Raw genomic sequence first — 22,402 nt, forward strand, 5'->3', positions numbered from 1 at the left:
ATATCTTCTAGTGGCAATACCTATGTTGATTTTAATAATGAGAGCTGGGTATCCAAATTCCTTAGGCAGCTTTGAAACACCCCCACCCCCACAAAAAAAAGGAAATAATTTGCTCCAAGCAAAAGATGTGACATCGTAGCGCCTATGGCTTTTCAAAAATATTAATGACATCAGTGTCACCATTATTAAGCTAACAAATATATCACAATATGGGTAGTAGATGCTTTGATTTACATTTTTTTTAAAAAGTTTCATTTTACTACAGCATTTACAGAAAAATATGCATGCAAATTTCAGAAACATAAAAGTAATAATGCTATAATAAATAATAATAATAATAATACCTCTCATATAGCACTTTTCATCCATACATCTCAAAGCACCTTACAACGGAGGTCATCATCATTATGTCCATTTTACAGACTGGCATACTGAGGCACAAAGAGGCTGAAGGTCTCCTAGCAGGCCACCGACAGAGCCAGGAATTGGACCCAGTGCAATGCTCTATGTACTATGACACACTGGTTAACACATGCCACAAACCAGTTTTCATTCTAGATTGTTACATTCATGGTACTCTCATCTTTATGTATAGTAAACACTGTAAGCACATTTTCAATATGGTCTTCTCAGGGGCAGATGGTTCCATATAAAGATAAGAAAGAGGACAGCTTTTCTACGGGAAAATAGCCTTATTTTCTTTAAGCTTGGTAATTATTGGCCTAATTTAATAAACATTCTACATGTCAGAAGAAAGGGGGACGGGGGGAATGGCAAAGTAGATAGCCAGGGTAAGAGTCTTTACAGTTTGCACGTGAGATCATGAAGCTACCTATGAAATTCTTGTTGGTGACCGTTATTATTTTTGTTTATTAGTGTGATGGCAGGCCCCAACGGAACAGGGCCCCATTGTGCTAGGCACTGTACAAACCTGGAGCAAGAGACCGTCTCTGTTTAGAGTGTAAGCTTTTCAGAACAGATGAGACAGACAAAGGGTGGGAGGGGAAACAGAGAAGCTTGCTCAAGGTCACACAGCAGGTCAATGGCAAAATCAGGAAAAGAAACAGGTCACTGACTCCTAGGCCAGGGCCCTATCCACTAACTAGCACTGCTTTTCATCACACAGTATAGCCCAAGTCATCAGTAGATTTCTATGACCAGACATATACTTTGACGTCTTGGAGGATATCTGTCCTAATCAATTGGACTGAAATGTAGACACATCCTTAAATCTGTGACGTCTCATTAGTAAATCTGGAGGAGGGCAGATATTCTTTGTCAAAATCGTTCAGTTTGCTGTAAAGTTAAAAATGAGAATACTGTGCATTTATCTATACTAAACAAATCAAATTACAAATCATGTATGTATGTACAGACATTACAATTGCATTGGAAATAAGAGTATCTGGACACAATGCCGTTGGGGTCAAAGATTTTATTTTACTGTATCTCATCAAGAGTATGTCTACTCTGAGCCATAGTGCAGACTGAGTGTATTGCAGACCACACCAAAGAGCTGCTCTCTTATCTGCCTCACGTGGATGCCTCAGGCATGAATTAACAGGTACATATTTTGTGTTAACAGTCCTCCTTCAAACGTTTTAGTTCATGCCGGCAGTTCACACACCCAGTAGTCTGCACTGCAGCACAGTGTAGACAAGCCCCAAAACTAAAACATAAAGGCCCTGACCCTACAAATACTTACAGAGTAGCTTAAGCATGTGCTTTTAAGTGCTTGCAGGGTCAGGACCAAAGGTAGTGGGGAGTGGAGGAACAGAAAAAAATAAAATCTAATCAGCCAAATTAATTCTTGGCATTAAGCAGGTGCAATTCCATTGATACCATGGGTATCTGCTTAGCACCAGTCATGAATTTGGGCCTGAGAATATATTTAATACAGTGCTTTGATTCTGCCACAGGAAAAGCAGCTCCCCATCAAGATAATTTATGCAGCTCTACAGGTTTTTAATTCTGCTTGATTGCTGTTTGTGTTATTCTCTGTTTAACTGTATTAAGTTGGCATTAATAGATTCCCAGATTTTCCCCTGAAGAAGTATTTCTAGCATTGATGGGGATGTCTGTATTGGTCACGTGCTCTCAGGTGTACTTACTGAGAATCAGTGATTGAATTAATTTATATACTTGCTATTCATAAGGGTGCTAATAGGCTTGTCTCTCTCAGTGGAATTGTGGCAATGCTGTTTCATAAAGTTGTAGTGAGAACCCAGTGTGCCTTTAATTCTGTCCAGAGCATACTGCAGCTTCCCATACATCTTCATTTGTTGAAAGAGCTCTTAATTGTGTGCTTTACTAGTCAATCTATTAAACCATTAAAAAAAAAAAAAAAAAAACAATGCACACAGACTTCAAAATTGCTGCAAAGGCAGCTAGCAGAATCATTGGTCCTGGAAGCTGGTTTAACTACAACAAAGTGCAACACAGCCACTTCTCAGCTGAATGTGTCGTTCATAACCATGGGTCAGATTCTGGTGGTTTGGCCAATCAACAGGAGTTTTCTGCTCTTAATGCCTGGAGGATTTGGTCCTTGTATTTTTAAAGGCCCAGTGCAAATATGAGTGTTCGTGAATGACGACAACCCTTGATTTAGCCAAAAAACAGGTGCAACAGAGGCAGCAGCAGCTCATGCTGCCCCCCAGCATCCCTCTGTTTGAAGTTCTCTGATTCTGTGTTGAAGGGCACAACCATAAAGGGATGAAACACTCTCGCTACCAACAAGAGGCGTCAGATGGGACTGAATCAGAGACCTTTAGAACCCAACCTCAAGCCTCCATCACTTGAGCTAAAAAGAGCTAATATATACTAGGCCCTCATCTTTTATGGGAACAATCCATTATAGGGGGACATGGCACATCTGAGCTGGGATTTTCAGAAGCGCCTAGAGGACTTGTGCACCCAGGCCCCAGTAAAAGTCACCTAACTCCCTTGGGCTCCTCTGAAAATCCTAATTTAGAGAATAATCTTGCATCCATCAATGTCAGTGGAAAGACGGACATTGATTTCAATGGGTATGGATCAGAAGAACATAAGAATGGCAATACTGGGTCAACCCAATGATCTATCTAGCCCAGTTTCCTGTCTTCTGACAGAGGCCAATGCTGAATGCTTCCGAGGGAATGAACAGAACAGGCAATCATTCAGTGATCCACGATCAGGCCATTAGCCAGGGGGTTTCAACCATAAGGGTAGTTTGTACACATTGTCAGCTAAGAGGATACGATTAGACAAGGTGCCAATCATGGTTATAGTTTGTGTCATACAGATATTAGCCTGAGACCAGCTATTCGTTTTTCCACAAACCACTGTATGGCTCTCAAATGGTAAAGGCAATTCCGGCCCTGGTGTGTAAAGAGAGAAAATCTGGAGGCGAGCTATGAACTATCCAGCCACTTCAGGGCGTGTCTTTAATGAAGACACATGGGCTTTAAAAATGCAACTTTATTTTGGCAAACACTGATGAGTTTCCCAAATATTCTCTGAAAAGGTAATAAATCAAGGCAGCTGTTCAAAAGGGATTAAGAATTAACAATGGAGCTGAGTCCACAGTTTAGTAGCACCTTACTCCACAAGCAGTTCCACTGATGACAATGGGTCTATTTCACTCTGAGTAAAGGTATCAGAATCCAGCCCTCTATTTTTACAGCTGAAATGATTCAGTTAAAAAAATTTACCAGCTTTTTTTGGTAAAGCTTTGAACGTAAATGGTTGTATTAACATTTGAATGCTCTTTTTTTTACTGCAGCTATTTCAGAAAGTATGATATAGTTCCCCATAAAATATTTCTTGCATGCTCTGTGCCTTTATTATTCGTGTTTTGCAGTTGCTAATCACAGAGTGGAGTTCTAAAATTCCCTAACAGAAACACTGCATAATTCGCTGCAGTAAACACATGATAGGATCTATATGCATTTGGCAGGTAATTTCACAGCAGGAAAAATCAATAGGCAGCTAATCAATAGAACTGAATCTCGCAGTATAATGTGGTGGAGTTCAAGAGGAGAAGATGCATTGAGACGCGTGGCCTAGTTTAATCAGATGAATTTAGCAGGAGGCCAATCAAGGAAAACTCCTAACTGGCAGCATGCATTACAGCTGTTGCTCTAGTTTCTTTTATGTTATTGATATAACAAAATACGAAATCTCATTCTGGCGTGAGCTGCCTTTGTGGACGCAACATAAGGTCTGATTTTCAGAGGTGCTTATTGCCCACAGCTCCTGCTGCCTTCAGCTGGAGTTACAGTTGCTCAGCACCTCTGAAAATAGGCCCATAGTGTGCAAAGTCATACACTCCAGCACAGTGAACATTGACTTGAAGCAGGCTACCATGTGGTGAAAAGCCACCAGAAGGTATAAGGAGGCCCACTCTCAAACTATGGTCCAACTAGACCAGTAGTCCTCTAAGCCCTGCCTAGTATTCTCCAGAAGACAATAAGATGAGCACCAAGCAATGCGAGAAAAGAGGGCTAAAAAGGAGAGATGACCATGGTGGTTCTGTCTTACACAGTAGTCCACAGAACAAAAAAAAAAAAAAAAAGATGGGACACCATTGAAATAAGGAAGGGAAGGTCTCAGTTAAGACGCTGGACTGGGATTCAGGGTTCAACTCCTGGCTTTGTACCACAGCCTTCTTGCATGGCCTTGAGTAGGGCACTTATGCTCTCTGGGTCTTTGTTCCCAATCTGTAAAATGGAGAGAATAATCATCCTCCCTTTATCGGTCTTGCCTGCTTAGATTGAAAGCTCTTAGGGGCAGGGACTGTCCCTTGCTGTATTTTTGTGCCTAAAACAATGGTGCCATGATCTTAGTGGGAACTATCAAAACAATAAGACAAAATATCTAATATCATAATATTGAAGTAAATATATTAAAAATTGGCAGCCAGTGAAGGAAGTCCAGGAATAGTGGCAAATAGTCCAGAGTGACATGCTTTTATGTGGTCATTAAAAAAAAAGTTCTTACTTGTGGTGCAACATCGGCTCAAATTTCTCTCAATAGTCTAAGAGCAGAGAGATGAGGCACATTTACAATGCAGTAAGCATCTCCTATGAATCCCCATTGAATCCCTGACTCCAATCGAAATAAATTACCAAGCAACATGAGGGAACACTTTATGCCACTGTCAAGGGCAGATGTAAGACACAAACTTCTTCCCTCTCTAATTATCCACTTAATAATCTTTAACAACATGCCATTTGGATTGGTTGGTCAATGTGCTACTTAACCACTAGCAAAGGAAACATCCAGAAGATAAAAAGAGAAGAGAAGAGAGTCACTAAACAAAGATAATTAATAAATTAATTCCCTCCACAAGCAATTGCTGAAAATACATATAGTTACAGAGAAATATTCCTTTCTTTTCCTACAGTCTAACACACTCTGGTCCTGTCAAGGCTGTATCCCCACTTTGAACTTTAGGGTACAAATGTAGGGGCCTGCATGAAAACTTCTAAACTTAACTTCCAGCTTAGCTCTGGTTCCGCTGCCACCATTCCCAATGGACTCCCTCCCTGGGAAGCCTTGAGAAACCTTTCACCAATTCCCTGGTGAATACAGATCCAAACCCCTTGGATCTTAAAACAAGGAGAAATTAACCATTCCCCCTCCTTCGTCTCACCAACTCCTGGTGAATACAGATCCAACCCCCTTGGATCTAAAACAAGGAAAAATCAATCAGGTTCTTAAAAAGAAGGCTTTTAATTAAAGAAAAAAGGTAAAAATCATCTCTGTAAAATCAGTATGGAAATTAACCTTACAGGGTAATCAAACTTAAAGAGCTCAGAGGACTCCCCTCTAGTCTTAGGTTCAAAGTACAGCAAACTAAGATAAACACTCTAGTAAAAGGTACATTTACAAGTTGAGAAAACAAAGGAAAACTAACACGCCTTGCCTGGCTATTTACTTACAAGTTTGAAATAGGAGAGACCTGTTTAGAAAGATGTGGAGAACCTGGATTGATGTCTGGTCCCTCTCAGTCCCGAGAGCGAACGCACAACCAAAACAAAGAACACAAACAAAAGCCTTCCCCCCCCCACCCCCAAGATTTGAAAGTATCTGGTCCCCTTATTGGTCCTCTAGGTCAGATGTCAGCCAGGTTACCTGAGCTTCTTAACCCTTTACAGGGAAAAGGATTTTGGAGTCTCTGGCCAGGAGGGATTTTATAGTACTGTACACAGGACAGCTGTTACCCTTCCCTTTATAGTTATGACAGGTCCATACTGATCTTTCAGGACAGTTATTTGTAGTAAGAAATGGGGAAAGTCTTTGTGACGGGTTCGGTCACAGAGATCCCTTGGGACTGTCACCTGATGTGCTGAAATTACCTCTGAGCCCATTTTCCCTGTCAGCTTGGGACTCCAGAAACCTGTCTTGTTGAGGCAGCCACGCTAGCCTGCTGCAACACAGACCCAGGGTCTGAACCACACCCCCAAAGCTACAGGCTTTAAGTGAAAACAGCTTAGGAGGTTACCTGCCTCCACCACCCAGACACCCAGTTCCCAATGGGATCCAAACCCCAGATAAATCTGTTTTACTCTGTATAAAGCTTATACAGCATAAATTGTCTGCCCTCTATAACACTGATAGAGAGATATGCACAGCTGTTTGCTCCCTCAGGTATTAATCATTTACTCTGGGTTTATTAATGAACAAAAGTGATTTTATTAAGTATAAAAAGTAGGATTTAAGTGGTTTCAAGTAATAACAGACGGAACAAAGTAAGTCACCAAGCAAAATAAAACAAAACATGCAAGTCTAAGCCTAATACATTAAGAAATTAATTACAGGTAATATCTCACCCTCAGAGATGTTCCAATAAGCTTCTTTCACAGACTAGACTCCTTCCTAGTCTGGACCCAATCCTTTCCCCGGTACAGTCCTTGTTAGTTCCAGCCGACATCTTAGGTGGCTAGCGGGGGTTCTCTCATGACTGGGACCCCCCTTTGTCCTCCTCTTTATAGCTTTGGCACAAGGTGGGAACCCTTTGTCTCTCTGGATCTCCACCCCTCCTTCTAAATGCAAAAGCACCAGGTTTAAGATGGGATTCCAGTATCAGGTAACATGTTCATACGTCCTGTGAGACCCCAGCCTCCATTCTTCCAGGGCATGCCCACACTTACCCAGGAAGGTTTGTGGTTTGAGCATTGGCCTGCTAAACCCAGGGTTGTGAGTTCAATCCTTGAGGGGGCCACTTGGGGATCTGGGGCAAAATCAGTACTTGGTCCTGCTAGTGAAGGCAGGGGGCTGGACTCGATGACCTGTCAAGGTCCCTTCCAGTTCTAGGAGATGGGATATCTCCATTAATTATTAATTAAGTAAACAGAGCCATTTACAGGTCATTGGTTCTGAAGCACCCTTAATGGCTTCCTCTTAATATGTTTACATCAGTAATACAAGTTTATATCTTATTCTCCTAATTCCAGACACAGAAATAATACATGCCAACAAATAGGATGAACACACTCAGTAGATCATAAGCTTTGTAATACCACCTTACAAGAGACCTTTTGCATAAAACTTATTCCAGTTACATCATATTCACATTCATAAGCATGTTTCTATAAAGCATATGGAGTTCAACGTCACAGTCTTTTTAAAACAAACAGCCTAAAAACACAAACACTCATGGCTCAGAATACATTAAATAACTTGTCTTTGTTGGGGGGGAACCCGAAAAAAACCCAAATAAATACCATTTAACGAACAATAAAAATGCTTTAAACCATTTGATACTATTCAACTAATCATTTGAAAACCCCATACTTCACTGGACAAATTTACCAAGTTACTTAAAGGCAAGATTGACACCATTGCTTACACTGAATCATATCTTATGGTGGGATTTTGACTAACAAAGACAACTCCTGTTTAAAGTCAGTGGGAGTTCGGGGGTAACATTTTCAAAAACCTGTGTGATTTGGGAGCCTAAGTCTCACTGAAATTCAAGGCTCCTAAGTCACTTAGGCACTTTTGAAAATTTTAGCATGGAGACCTAACACCTTTATGTCCCTTTGAAAAAACCATACCCTTACTACCAAATGGTTCCACTGACTTGAGCAGAACTACTTATAGAGTACAGTGCTACTTACCTGGCCTGGGGACAATGACCCTAACGCCCTTAACGTGTGTCATGGCCGTAACAGATATACAGCCATAGGTCTTGGTCATGCAAGCTATTGTGTGTGGATGGAGCCTTGTACCCTAGCAGAGCCCCAGGTGTGCATATACAGTCTTCCCACAGGGTGCATCTTGCAGAAATAGGGCCTGACATTTTAATACAGGGAAATAGTTAACAGATGTATATCAATGTTAATTGTAATACCAGTTATGCCTTGTAACACTGTAAATGCCATTTGTATCAGGTGCCTCAACAAAATCAGACAGCTGACAGCTTAAGTGTTGCAGTTTCTTTGTTAACCTAAATATATACATATAGCAAGTTACATTTTACCTTGATTTTCTTCCAGCTTCCCAATTGTTTCGATCTGCTCTACCAAGTCATTGGAGTTCCACTGGCTCATTCCTATGAGAATGGCACTTTTCCCTTCCACCACCTCCTCTGCAGCAAGAAAACAGAGAAGAGGGTAAACGGCAGTGAATAAAGACAGGATTACCTTGTTTCCAACTATCAGAGAAACATGAAGTTCATTACGATCCCTAAAGGGAATACAAAGCACATGGCATACACAGGATTCTCCGAGAAGGCTTCCTGCTTCCACATCCACAGCGGGGTGTGTTTGCATGCCAAATTCATTGCATATTGGAAAACAGAGGGAAAGGGAATTTAGCAAATCTTTGCTGTTTATTTCTGCAGAATTATTAGTTGACTGAAATAAATATTCATAAGAGGTGGAAAATCACTTGGCATTTTATTTGTGCAAAGCCCTTTATAAATATTGATTGACTGATTTACACTGATTATATAATTAACAGATCTGGTTGGAAATATTTTCCCACCCCCATCAAGCAGTTCACTAGGAACTAGGGCTGTCAAGCGATAAAAAAGTTAATCTGAATTAATCACACTGTTAAATAAATAATAAATAAAACCATGTATTTAAATATTTTTGGAGGTTTTCTACACCTTCAAATATATTGATTTCAATTACACCACAGAATACAAAGTGTACAGTGCTCATTTTATATTTATTTTTGATTACAAGTAGTTGCACTGTAAAAAAAACAAAAGAAATAGTATTTTTCAATTCACCCAATACAAGTACTGTAATGCAATCTCTTTATAATGAAAGTTGATCTTACAAATGTAGAATTATGTACCAGAAAAAACAGCATTCAAAAATAAAACAAAGTAAAATTTTAGAGCCTGCAAGTCCACTCAGTCCTACGTCAGCCAATCACTCAGACAAACGAGTTTGGTTACAATTTGCAGGAGATGATGCTGCCCACTTCTTGTTCACAATGTCACCTGAAAGAGAGAACAGGCACTCACATGGCACAGTTGCAGCCGTTGCCGCAAGATATTTACGTGCCAGATGCGTTAAAGATTCATATGTCCCTTCATGCTTAGCCACCATTCCAGAGGACATGCATCCATGCTGATGATGGGTTCTGCTTGATAACGATCCAAAACAGTGCAGACCGACGCATGTTCGTTTTCATCAACTGAGTCAGATGTCACCAGCAGAAGGTTGATTTTCTTTTTTGGTGGTTCGCGTTCTGTAGTTTCCGTATCTGAGTGTTGCTCTTTTAAGTCTTCTAAAAGCATGCTCCACACCTCGTCCCTCTCAGATTTGGGACGGCACTTCAGATTCTTAAATCTTGGGTCGAGTGCTGTAGCTATTTTGAGAAATCTCACATTGGTACCTTCTTTGCATTTTGTCAAATCTGCTATGAAAGTGTTCTTAAAACGAGCATGTGCTGGGTCATCATCCGAGACTGCTGTGACATGAAATATATGGCAGAATGCAGAAAAAACAGAACAGGAGACACACATTCTCCCCCAAGGAGTACAGTCGCAAATGTAATTAATGCAGCAGCGGGGCCCCCCAGGCCCTTTTAAATCACCCAGGCCCCTGGGTAATCACCCACCCTCTCCTGTCGGCGGGCCTGAGACCAGGGGTTCTCAAACTTCATTGCGCTGTGACCCCGTTCTGACAACAAAAATTACTACGTGACACCAGAAGGGGGGACCAAAGCCTGAGCCCCATCACCCCAGACAGCAGGGCCAAAGCCAAAGTCCAAGGGCTTCAGCCCCAGGCAGGGGGCCTGTAATCTAGCCCTGCCGCCCAGAATTGAAGCCCTTGGGCTTTAGCCCTGGGTGATTGGACTCGGGCTTCGGCTCCGGGTCTCGGTCCCAGCAACTCTAAGCCAGCCCTGGCGACTCACTTTGGGGTCCCAACCCACAGTTTGAGAATGGCTGCTCTAGACCACGATGCACTCCTTGGCAGCCTTTTCAACTCAACTTTGATGGCTTGGTGAGATTTAATTACATTACCTGCCCAAAGGAGTACATGTTTTATTCTAGATTTGTAAAGCGCCATGTAAAATTATGGTGTCACATAAGCAATAATAGAAATAATTTATATAGGTCCATAACGTGTGCCACAGTGCTTTGGAGTTGCTCTTCGTGCTTACACAAAAGAATATAAACCCTGCTCCAAGGAGAGCATGGGCTAATGATACAAATGGGAATAGAACATGTGAAAGAGTCTTACAGAAAGTGTCTAGTCATTATAGCTGAACTGGGTTTTCCGAAGCTCCTTGACAAGAGGAGGGTCTGCAAGCCTAGCCAGGTACAAGGAGAGACCAGAAGGAATACATGTGGGGTGAGCAATAGGAGACAGGAGAGAGGTTTGCACAGACCTGCGGGAGCTGGGGGGGTGGGAGGGGAAAGGAATCATTCAGAGAGCCTTGGAAGTAAATACAATCTTGGATGTTATGAAGTAAGAGGGATACAGTGCAGGGATTTGGGGCATGGGGAGGGGAAGGAGAAGCCAGATCTGGGTGGAGTTGTGGTACAAGACGATCATCATCCTGGCTGAAATAGAGGCAGGGGCAGCTCTATGTATTTTGCCGCCCCAAGCACAGCAGTGAGGCAGCCTTTGGCGGCATGCCTGCGGGAGGTCCGCTGGTAACACTGATTCGGTGGCATGCCTGCAGGAGGTCTGCTGGTCCCGCGCCTTCGGCGTACCCGCCGCCAAATTGCCACCGAAGCCGCGGGACCGGCAGACCTCCCACAGGCATGCTGCCAAAGGCTCCCTGACTGCAGCCCTCACGGCAACCGGCACGCTGCCCCCCGCGGCTTGCCGCCCCAGGCACGTGCTTGGAGCCACCTCTGAATAGAGGACAGACAAGAAAGAAGAGGGGAGGTCTCAAGCTCGGTCTACACTTAAAATTAAGGTTTGCCATAGCTATGGCAATCAGGGATGTGAAGAAGTCAGCCATGGAGGCAGAGTCACTCCCCCCCCCCCCCAATGAATATAAACAAGTCAAAATACCGAACACAACTATCTGATGCACACCTTGCTGCAATCCTGAAGGTTTCAACTGCTCAGTCACTGAGGCCAAACATCAACAAACTGACAACTGAAGCATTGCCAGGTGTCTGGCAAACACTAAAAACTCTCTGGCAGGCGAAGAATTGTATAAAGTTGTATGCCAGTTTTATTATTTCTAAGAAATTTGAAATAAAAAAATACAATATAAACATTTTCTTTTATGAACACCATCTTCAGTGACATTATTGGCCTGCTGGGAGGATTTGAGGACTGACACTGGCCCGAAGGTAATTGAGTTTGAGACCCTGTTGTATATGAAGACTGTGGTCAGGTGCTGCTCTTGGTTCCACCACTGTAAATCTGGGATAATTCCACTGAAGTCAGATGGATTTACACCAGTCTAACTCTGGTTATGTTCCCTGAATTCTCTGTCTAGGCTCTTTTTTTTAAACCCCAATTAATGTAGCATCTTACATATACATTTAATCTGACAAAACACCCTTGTGAAGATTAATCCCATTTTACAGATGGGAAAATGAGGCACAGAGAGATTAAGTAACCTGCCAAAGGTCTCACAAAGTCTGTGGAAAAGGCACAAACTGAACACAGATTTTCCCAGTCCTAATTAAGTGCCTTAACTGCAAGACCATTCTTCAAATCATATAATCACCAGTAAACTTGAACATACAACAGGTGTTCTCGTCAAACACGTTAATACATTAAGGGCTATGCTAGAAAGTTTTGTGCTTTAACTACACTGGCACAGGTAAAGCAGAACACAGCCCCCCCAGTGTGGATGTAGTTATACTAGTATATTACTACTATTTATGGTATAAAATGATTATACCAGTATAAGCTTATTCCAGTTCAGGAAAGAAAATAAGCTATACTGGTATAATACCCTTTATTCGGGTATAACTGAATCCACACTAGGGCTTATACTGGTATGATTTTGTTATGCCACTAATTGATGATATACCCAGGTATAAACTTTTCTAGTGTAGAAAAATCCTAAGTAAAATTCTCTCTCTAAAGATTTTAACCCAGCATGAAAATTCAGGCATTTCAATGGTAAAAAAAACACAGAAATTGTCCTTCAAAATTCCAGAACAGTGAAATCTGATGTCAGAACATTAATTTCTGGAAAAAAAAAGGTGTGGGGGGGGGAGGGAAGGGGATGGGCCCACCAGACCAGTTCTCATACAAATTTCAGGCATGTTTTATCCTTTCATCAAAAACCATCTGTGCTACATGAGCTATTAAACTTTTATCTGACAGCACAGAAGAGATTATGGAATCGCACAGCCCTGCCACACAGCGAATCAGTTCCATTAGAGGATTTGTTCTTTTATCAGGAGCTCATCTCAAAAGGGGGCTGGGAAGCACAGACAAAAATGGAATGTTGCAGATGTTCTCCTTTAATAGGCTTAGAAATCTATGAAAATATTTCCATTCGGTTTACCAGCTGTTGAGGAAGTGGGGTGCATTAGTCCCTTCTGAATGGACTTATTTAAAAGCATTTCACTGGGGATTTATACAGGTTGTCAATGTAGACTATGTGCTTAGTATGAGTACAGAGAATGCAAATGTAAAATGGGGAATTGGCAGTTCTTTATTTGCCAAGATGATAATTCGGATCAAGGCCGGCTCCAGCATTTCTGCCGCCCAAAGCAAAAAAACCCACACAATCGGCGGTGGCAATTGGGGAAAAAAAAAAAGCCGCGATTGGCGGCGGCAGTTCAGCGGCAGGTCCTTCGCTCCTAGAGGGACTGAGGGACCTGCTGCCCCCGAATTGCCGCAGGTGCTGCCCCTCTCCCTTGGCCGCCCAAGCACCTGCTTTTTAAGCTGGTGCCTGGAGCCGGCCCTGATTCAGATAATGAGCCCTGGGAAGTACCGTGGATTACAAATAAAGGTTCAGCAAGAGTAATCAGTGCAGAATTGGGCCAGGAGATTTCAGGATACACTATCTAAATTTAAACCAACTTCAGATTTACATTTCAAACATTTTTAGAAGGAAATTCATTTCCTGGCTCTTCAAACGCAAACACCGATAGTATCTTGTACCTGGTCTGTTTGATAGTGGTAGGTCTATTTGGAAGTAAAGCGTTTAAAAAAAATTTTTTTTTAGGAGTACTGAAGAAAAAAAAAATCTATTAAGGTTTCATACTATCATTCATCACCATAGTATCTGATCTCCTACTGACCGAGAGGTCACCCAGACCCTGCCTCTTTGTACAGACTAATGGCCAGTCTTCAAACATCAGCAGAACTGATACCAATCATGAAGTGGACTTCATGAAATCTCTAGCAGTCTTTTGGGGGTAAAAATTTTACTTGGCTAGCTTTTGTTTGGTTTTAATTTTATTAAATTTACCCTTTTCGGGAGTTTTTGTTTAAGTTGTTTGGTTGGGGGAGGAGTTGGTTTGGGGGTTTTTTGGGTAGAAGGGGCTGTCAACATTGGGAGTTTGCAGTGTTGTTGTTGTAGATGGGTTGGTCCCAAAGACAAGGTGGGTGAGGTAATATCTTTTTTTGGACCAACTTCTGTTGGTAAAAAAGACGCTTTTGAGTTGACACAGCTTACTCTGTGTAAGCTTGAAAGTTTGTCTTGGTGGATTGGCGGTAGAATATCTGTGCCTAATCAGGTAAAGAATGTGAGCAAAGCCAAACAGAAAAAAATTAAGATGTTTGTACACCAATGCGAGGAGCATAGGTAACAAAATGGAGGAACTAGGTTACTGATGCAGGAAGTGAAACCAGATATTATAGGGATAACAAAAACATGGTGGAATAGTAGTCATGACTGGAGTACAGGTATTGAAGGGTATGTGCTGTTTAGGAAAGACAGAAATAAAGGCAAGGGTGGTGGAGTAGCATTGTATATCAATGATGAGGTAGACTAAAGAAATAAGAAGTGATGGAATGGATAACACAGAGTCTGTCTGGGCAAAAATCACATTGGGGAAGAAAGCTACTAGAGCCTCCCTTGGGATAGTGTTTGCGGTGTGCTATAGACCAACTGGATCTGATTTGAATACGGATAGAAACCTCTTTAATGTTTTTAATGAAGTAAATACTAATGGGAATTGTGTCATCATGCGAGACTTTAACTTCCCAGATATAGACTGGAGGACAAGTGCTAGTAATAATAATAGGGCTCAGATTTTCCTGGATGCGATAGCTGATGGATTCCTTCACCAAGTAGTTGCTGAACCAACAAGAGGGAATGCCATTTTAGATTTGGTTTTGGTGAGTAGTGAGGACCTCATAGAAGAAATGGCTGTAGGGGATAACCTTGGTTTGAGCGATCATGAGCTAATTCAGTTCAAACTAAATGGAAGGATAAACAAAAATAGGTCTGTGACTAGGGTTTTTGATTTCAAAAGGGCTAATTTAAAAAATTAAGGAAATTAGTTAGGGAAGTGGATTGAACTGAACTTGTGGATTTAAAGACAGAGGAGGCCTGGAATTACTTCAAGTCAAACTTGCAGAAACTATCAGAAGCCTGCATCCCAAGAAAGGGGGAAAAATTCATAGGCAGGAGTTGTAAACCAAGCTGGACAAGCAAGCATCTCAGAGAGATGATTAAGAAAAAGAAGAAACCCTATAAGGAGTGGAAGATGGGAGGGATCAGCAAGGAAAGCTACCTTATTGATGTCAGAACATATAGGGATAAAGTGAGAAAGGCCAAAAGCCATGTTGAGTTGGACCTTGCAAAGGGAATTAAAACCAATAGTAAAAAGGTTCTATAACCATATAAATAAGAAGAAAACAAAGAAAGAAGAAGTGGGACTGCTAAACGCTGAGGATGGAGTGGAGGTTAAGGATAATCTAGGCATGGCCCAAGATCTAAACAAATACTTTGCCTCAGTCTTTAATGAGGCTAATGAGGACCTTAGGGATAATGGTAGAATGACAAATGGGAATGAGGCTATGGAGGTAGATATTACCACATCTGAGGTAGAAGCCAAACTCGAACAGCTTAATGGGACTAAATCGGGGTGCCCAGATAATCTTCATCCAAGAACATTAAAGGAACTGGCACATGAAATTGCAAGCCCATTAGCAAGAATTTTTAATGAATCTGTAAACTCAGGGGTTGTAGCGCATGACTGGAGAATTGCTAACATAGTTCTTATTTTTAAGAAAGGAAAAAAGGTGATCCGGGTAACTACAGGCCTGTTAGTTTGACATCTGTAGTATGCAAGGTCTTGGGAAAAAAATTTGAAGAAAGTAGTTAAGGACATTGAGATCAATGGTAATTGGGACAAAATACAACATGGTTTAAAAAAAGGTAGATCGTGCCAAACCAACCTGATCTCCTTCTTTGAGAAAGTAACAGATCTTTTAGACAAAGGAAATGCAGTGGATCTAATTTACCTCAATTTCAGTAAGACATTTGATATGGTTCCACATGGGGAATTATTAGCTAAATTGGAAAAGATGGGGATCAATATGAAAATTGAAAGGTGGATAAGGAACTGGTTAAAGGGGAGACTACAACAGGTCGTACTGAAAGGCGAACTGTCAGACTGGAGGGAGGTTACTAGTGGAGTTCCTCAGGGATCGGTTTTGGGACTAATCTTATTTAATCTTTTTATTACTGACCTTGTCACAAAAGGTGGAAATGTGCTAATAAAGTTTGCGGATGACACAAAGCTGGGAGGTATTGCCAATACAGGACTGGGATATCATACAGGAAGATCCGGATGACCTTGTAAACTGGAGTAATAGTAATAGGATGAAATTTAATAGTGAAAGTGCAAGTTCATGCATTTAGGGATTAACAACAAGAATTTTTGTTATAAGCTGGGGACGCATCAGTTGGAACAGAGGAGAAGGAGGACTTCGGAGTATTGGTTGATCACTGGGTGACTATGAGCCGCCAATGTGATATGGCCATGAAAAAAGCCAATGCGGTCTTGGGATGCATCAGGTGAGGTATTTCCAGTAGAGATAAGGAGGTGTTAGTTCCATTATACAAGGCACTGGTGAGACCACATCTGGAATACTGTGTGCAGTTCTGGGCTCCCATGTTTAAGGAGGATGAATTCAAACTGGAACAGGTTCAGAGAAGGGCTACTAGGATGATCCGAGGAATGGAAAACCTGTTTTATGAAAGGGGACTCAAAGAGCTTGGCTTGTGCTTAGCTTAACCAAAAGAAGGCTGAGGGGAGATAGGATTGATCTCTATAAATATATCAAAGGGATAAATACCAGGGAGGGAGAGGAATTATTTAAGCTCAGTACCAATGTGGATACAAGAACAAATGGATATAAATTGGCCATCAGTAAGTTTAAACTTGAAATTAGACAAAGGTTTCTAACCATCAGAGGAGTGAAGTTCTGGAACAGTCTTCCAAAGGGAGCAGTGGGGGCAAAAGATATCTGGCTTCAAGACTGAGCTTGATAAATTTATGGAGGGGATGGTCTGATGGGATAGCCTAATTTTGGCAATTAATTGATCTTTGACTATTAGCGGTAAATATGCCCAATGGCCTGTGATGGGATGTTAGATGGGGTGGGACCTGAGTTACTACCGAGAATTCTTTCCCGGGTGTCTGGCTGGTGAATCTTGCCCACATGCTCAGGGTTTAGCTGATCACCATATTTGGGGTCAGGAAGGAATGTTCCTCCAGGGCAGATTGGCAGAAGCCCTGGGGGTTTTTCGCCTTCCTCTGCAGTGTGGGGCACGGGTCACTTGCTGGAGGATTCTCTGCACCTTGAAGTCTTTAAACCACGATTTGAGGACTTCAATAGCTCAGACACAGGTTAGGGGGTTGATACAGGAGTGGGTGGGTGAGATTCTGTGGCCTGCGTTGTGCAGGAGGTCAGACTAGACGATCATAATGGTCCCTTCTGACCTTAAAGTCTATGATTCTGTGATTGCCCTCAGGCTGACTAGAGCTATCTGAATCAAAAGTGTCAGATTCTTAAGAACGGTCATGTTGGGTCAGACCAAAGGTCCACCTAGCCCAGTATCCTGTCTTCCGACAGTGGCCAATCCCAGGGGCTGCAGACAGACCGAACAGAACAGGCAATCAGCAAGTGATCCATCCCCTATTCCCAGCTTCTGGCAAACAGAGGCTAGGGACACCATCCCTGCCAATCCTTAGGTTAGGCTTTGAGTAGCTGGAAGCTACCCACAGCCTTAAATGTCTAGGGATGGATGTCCAAGCCACAGCCCTTGTGGTTGGGGGTCAAACGTTGGTGGGGTTGCATCGAAATCACTATAGGAACTCTAGGCCACCTGAGGAATTCCCTTTATAAGGACAATCTGCAAGTATCCCTTTAATCTGGGTTTAAATCCCGCTTTGCACTTCCTGAACTGTGGTGTGGCATTATCATTTCAGAAATGTGTCAGAAAGATGCTAAGAACCAGTGTGCGAAACAGAAAAGAGCTGTAAAACTATTTGAGCTTTAGATCTAATATTATTTTATCATTCTTCCTGTTACATAATCCACTAAGCCAACCATTCCAGATGGTCCTAATCTTTAATATTGAGATAAAGTAAGATGAAATGGTCACAGACTTTCATAGTTATTTTTATTGGATTTTGCATTGGACAGAAAGCGTTTAATATGGTCTGGAATGTGATGGAACTTAACAAGATGCACTGGCTCTCAGCATGAGCCATACTGTGACCCTGTGTCACAGCACAAAGTAGCTTTGAAACACATGCCCTTCCCATAAGTTTTGGGATCCCGACTCCTATCTAGCTGTGAAAGGAAAGGGGGAGGCATGCACCCTGAAAGATATTTCCAAGCCCCAGGCTGAAAGTTCATGAACTGGTTAAATGTGAAATTCCAATATAAATATTCATTTACTTTTTCCAACCCGGAGTCCTGATAGCCCCGCTACTCCACTGGAAGCTTTTTGCACATTAAGAGTGGAAAATTCCCTGGTCTGGGACACTCACTCAGTCATGACTCAACTCCTTAATCTCAGTTATTTTCATCACATTTACTCTAGAGGAACAATATCCCAGAGAACAGAGCGGGGACAAGCACGGGGGAAGGAAAGAAAGTGAACATTCTCTATAGCCACCATTTCAACAAGTCTATGGACCGGATTCTCCACTCACATCAGCTTTATACTGCTGCAATTCCACTGACTCCAACAGAGTTATCCATCTCCCATTCACGCTTTGAGCTGGGGTGTAATTCCCAGCTCAAGACGACGTACCTTTGGTATAAAGCGTATCCACGGCCGTGCAAACAGTGCGAGGGACCGTCAGCCTGAGTACATACCCCTCTGAGCCACTAGGCACGTACTCTGGGCAGCTAGCCCGGCCTGGCACTTATACCACATAGTTACACCCTATTTTTAGCCTGCTGGCTCAATCAAAGCTAGCAGGGGTACATCTCCTTGAACTGGGAATCAAAGTGTAGACACACCCACTGGCACAAGCGAGAGAAGAATCAGGCCGTTCCTGTTCGTACAGGCTGAATAGCAACAAACGGCACTCTTCACACTCCTCAGAAAGGGCACGTCACGCCGTTATGAGAATATTAAAATTGTCCACAGAGAATCAAGACTGCAAGGCGATTTAGAGAAGCCCCCTGTCAAAGGATACATCTACGCTGCAATCCAAGGTGTGACTGCAGCTTGGGTAAACATACCCCCAAGCTAGCTTCACCCACACTAGCATTACTAAAAATAGCTGGACTGATGTGGCAGCGCAGGCTTCAGCATGGGCTGTACATGTAGGCCGGGGACTCTAGAGACACTCACAACACTAGCAGGTGCTGAAGCTTGTGCCACTGTGTCTACACTGCTGTTCTTAGCAACGCTAGCGTGGGTAAAGCGAGTGCAAGTACAGCAGCCCAAGCTGCAAATACACCTCATACTGCTGTGTACGCCTAATCAAAGAGGCTTTGGCCCAGTTTTCAAAGATTATGCAGCAACTACAATGTCCATCAGTGTCAGTGGAGTTGTGGGTGGTTGGCACTTCCGAAAACCAAACCACTCATCTTTCCCCCTTATCTTCTCTTTGCACTTTGGACCCAAAGGTATTTAAGGTGGAGATTTTCCAAAGGTGGCCTAGTGCTCCTCACTGCAGAAATACAGAGATATACTCTCTTCTCTGTTCCAAATAAAACTTGGAACTGCCTAAAGAACAATCTAATTTACAACACTGATTTCGTTTCACTGCGTAGGAGCTTGCTGTTTCAACCCACTTTCCCTGGCCAGTGAACTATGTGCAGTAGGTCCCGGGGGAATTTATAAGACAGGACATGATGAACGATAAAGCATCTCTGCCCCTTCCATAGGATTCAATTTGCCCTTTCGCTTTTATTGTTCCTTCCAACAGCTTCTCAGAATCCTTGAACATTCCTGCTTCTCGTGACAAACTTTCACCATGATCCACTGCAGGGATGTATCAGCAGATGGCTATGCACTATCCTGATGTTATGTAAAATTAGCTGTGTATAAGGAGTTCATTGCAGGTTCAGGGACTGGGGTTTAATAATATATGTATGAAAAGATTCATCCAAATAGACATCTATATGGAAAGGATACTCCACACTGGAACAAAGTGGAAACAAGCAAGGTAGTTACACAAAGCAAATTATCATTTGATAATGAGAAATGAAAATAGAATATAGTTACCCCTGTGTTCCATTCCAATGAGCTGTGATATCATTTCACACAGTGTGAAAAGAATACATGTCATGATGACCTGACTTGTATTCTTGACGTTGCATTCAAAAGAAAAACACATATCCTAGGATACCTGTTACTGGCTACAGTTAGGGTCCAAACTCAGGACCCAGGTCTGAAGTCCATCCCTATTCAGCAAAGGATTTTACCATATGCTTAAATGTTAGGAACATGCTGCTTTTCTGAATAGGGATGGACAAAAGCACAGGCTTAAATGTTTTGCTGTCATGGGATAAGAGGGAAGGTCCTCTCAGGGACTGGTAACTGGTTAAAAGATAGGAAACAAAGGGTAGGAATAAATGGTCAGTTTTCAGAATGGAGAGGGGTAAATAGTGGTGTCCTCCAGGGGTCTATACTGGGACCAGTCCTATTCAGTATTCATAAATGATCTGGAAAAAGGGGTAAACAGTGAGGTGACAAAATTTTCAGATGATACAAAACTACTCAAGATAGTTAAGTCCCAGGCAGACTTCGAAGAGCTACAAAAGGGGTCTCACAAAACTGGGTGACTGGCCAACAAAATGGAAGATGAAATTCAATGTGGATAAATGCAAAGTAATGCACATTGGAAAACATAATCCCAACTGTACATATAAAATGATGGGGTCTAAATTAGCTGTTACCACTCAAGAAAGATCTTGGAGTCATTGTGGATAGTTCTCTGAAAACATCCACTCACTGTGCAGCGGCAGTCAAAAAAGTGAACAGAATGTTCAGAATCATTAAGAAAGAGCTAGATAATAAGACAGAAAATATCATATTGCCTCTGTATAAATCCATGGTACACCCACATCTTGAATACTGTGTGCAGATGTGGTCGTCCCATCTCAAAAAAGATATATTGGAATTGGAAAAGATTCAGAAAAGAGCAACAAAAATGATTAGGGGTATGCAACGGCTGCCATATGAGGAGAGATTAATAAGACCGGGACTTTTCAGCTTGGAAAAGAGATGACTAAGGGGGGGATATGATAGAGGTCTATAAAATCATGACTGGTGTGGAGAAAGTAAATAAGGAAGTGTTATTTACTCCTTCTCATAAGAACTAGGGGTCACCAAATGAAATTAATAGGCAGCAAGTTTAAAACAAACAAAAGGAAGTATTTTTTCACACAACGCACAGTCAACCTGCGGAACTCCTTGCCAGAGGATGTTGTGAAGGCCAAAACTATAACTGGGTTAAAAAAAGAACTAGATAAGTTCATGGAGGATAGGTCCCTCAATGGCTATTAACCAGGAAGGGCAGGAATGGTGTCCCTAACCTCTGTTTGCCAGATGCTGGGAATGGGCGCCAGGGGATGAATCGCTTGACGATTACCTGTTCTGTTCATTCCCTCTGGGCACTTGGCATTGGCCACTGTTGGAAGATGGGCTAGATGGACCTTGGGTCTGACCGAGTATGGCTGTTCTTATGTTCACTGAATTGGAGCCTCAGACATGCTTATCATACCTGCTAGTTCCATTAACTTCATTGGGAGTTGCAGGGGCACAGCACCTCTAAGGGCCTGATCAAAACCCTTTGGAAATACTTCAGTGGGGGGTTGGATCAGGCACTTTGTGAGGCTTTTGAAGCATTTGTCTGCGGAAGCCAGAAATGCAATGCAATTATCCATTGATAGTTCACAATTGTGAAAGATTTCATTACCTGGTTTAAAAGGACTTCTGTTCACAGGAATGGGAATGAGAAGCATCAAAGAGACACAGCGTGCTTAGATGTGTTCCAGGAAATCTTCAAATAAAAAATCCATTATACAGCAGGTGTTCCAAAAAACCTCCCCAAGTACCATACATCCAGCGCAAACATTTCAAAAAGTAGCATTCAAATATTTATAGCGCCAGAGAACCAGAAAGTCATCCAAGTTCTGTTCACAGAATTGGAACATTCCTGTAGGCTGATAAACCAGAGACTAGAGCAGAGGTGGGCAAACTACAGCCCGCGGGACTGTCTTGCCCGGCCCCTGAGCTCTTGGCCGGGGAGGCTAGCCAGCGCCCAGCCCCTTCCCTGCTGGTCCCCCTCCCCCGCAGCCACACCGCCGCGCGGGCAGTGCTCTGGGCGGCAGGGCTGCGTGCTCCTGCAGGGCAGCAAGTCTGGCTCCAGCTGAGTGGCTGAAAATGTTTCAAACTGAAATTGGAAATACAGTGCATAAAAAAAAAAACAACCCAACCCAAAAAAGTCAACATATTTTTCATTTTATTGCGGATGCCCTTTTCAGTTCTTTTAGGCCATATGTGGAGGTGCAAACATCTCAGCCAGATTCTGCATTCATGT

General features: G+C 42.4%; 1 protein-coding gene across 1 annotated transcript in view; it reads right to left on the reverse strand.

Annotated features, from left to right (window-relative positions):
* The window catches only part of PITPNM3 (PITPNM family member 3), a 366,258-nt gene that overhangs the window by 197,419 nt on the left and 146,437 nt on the right, over window positions 1-22,402 (reverse strand). Inside the window, exon 3 of the mRNA XM_034752560.1 lies at window positions 8,465-8,572. Within this exon, the coding sequence (XP_034608451.1) occupies window positions 8,465-8,572 (108 nt within the window). The remainder of the gene's footprint in view (window positions 1-8,464; window positions 8,573-22,402) is intronic.

This window comes from Trachemys scripta, chromosome 18, assembly GCF_013100865.1.
Source record: "Trachemys scripta elegans isolate TJP31775 chromosome 18, CAS_Tse_1.0, whole genome shotgun sequence".
In the NCBI taxonomy this organism is placed as follows: domain Eukaryota; kingdom Metazoa; phylum Chordata; order Testudines; family Emydidae; genus Trachemys; species Trachemys scripta.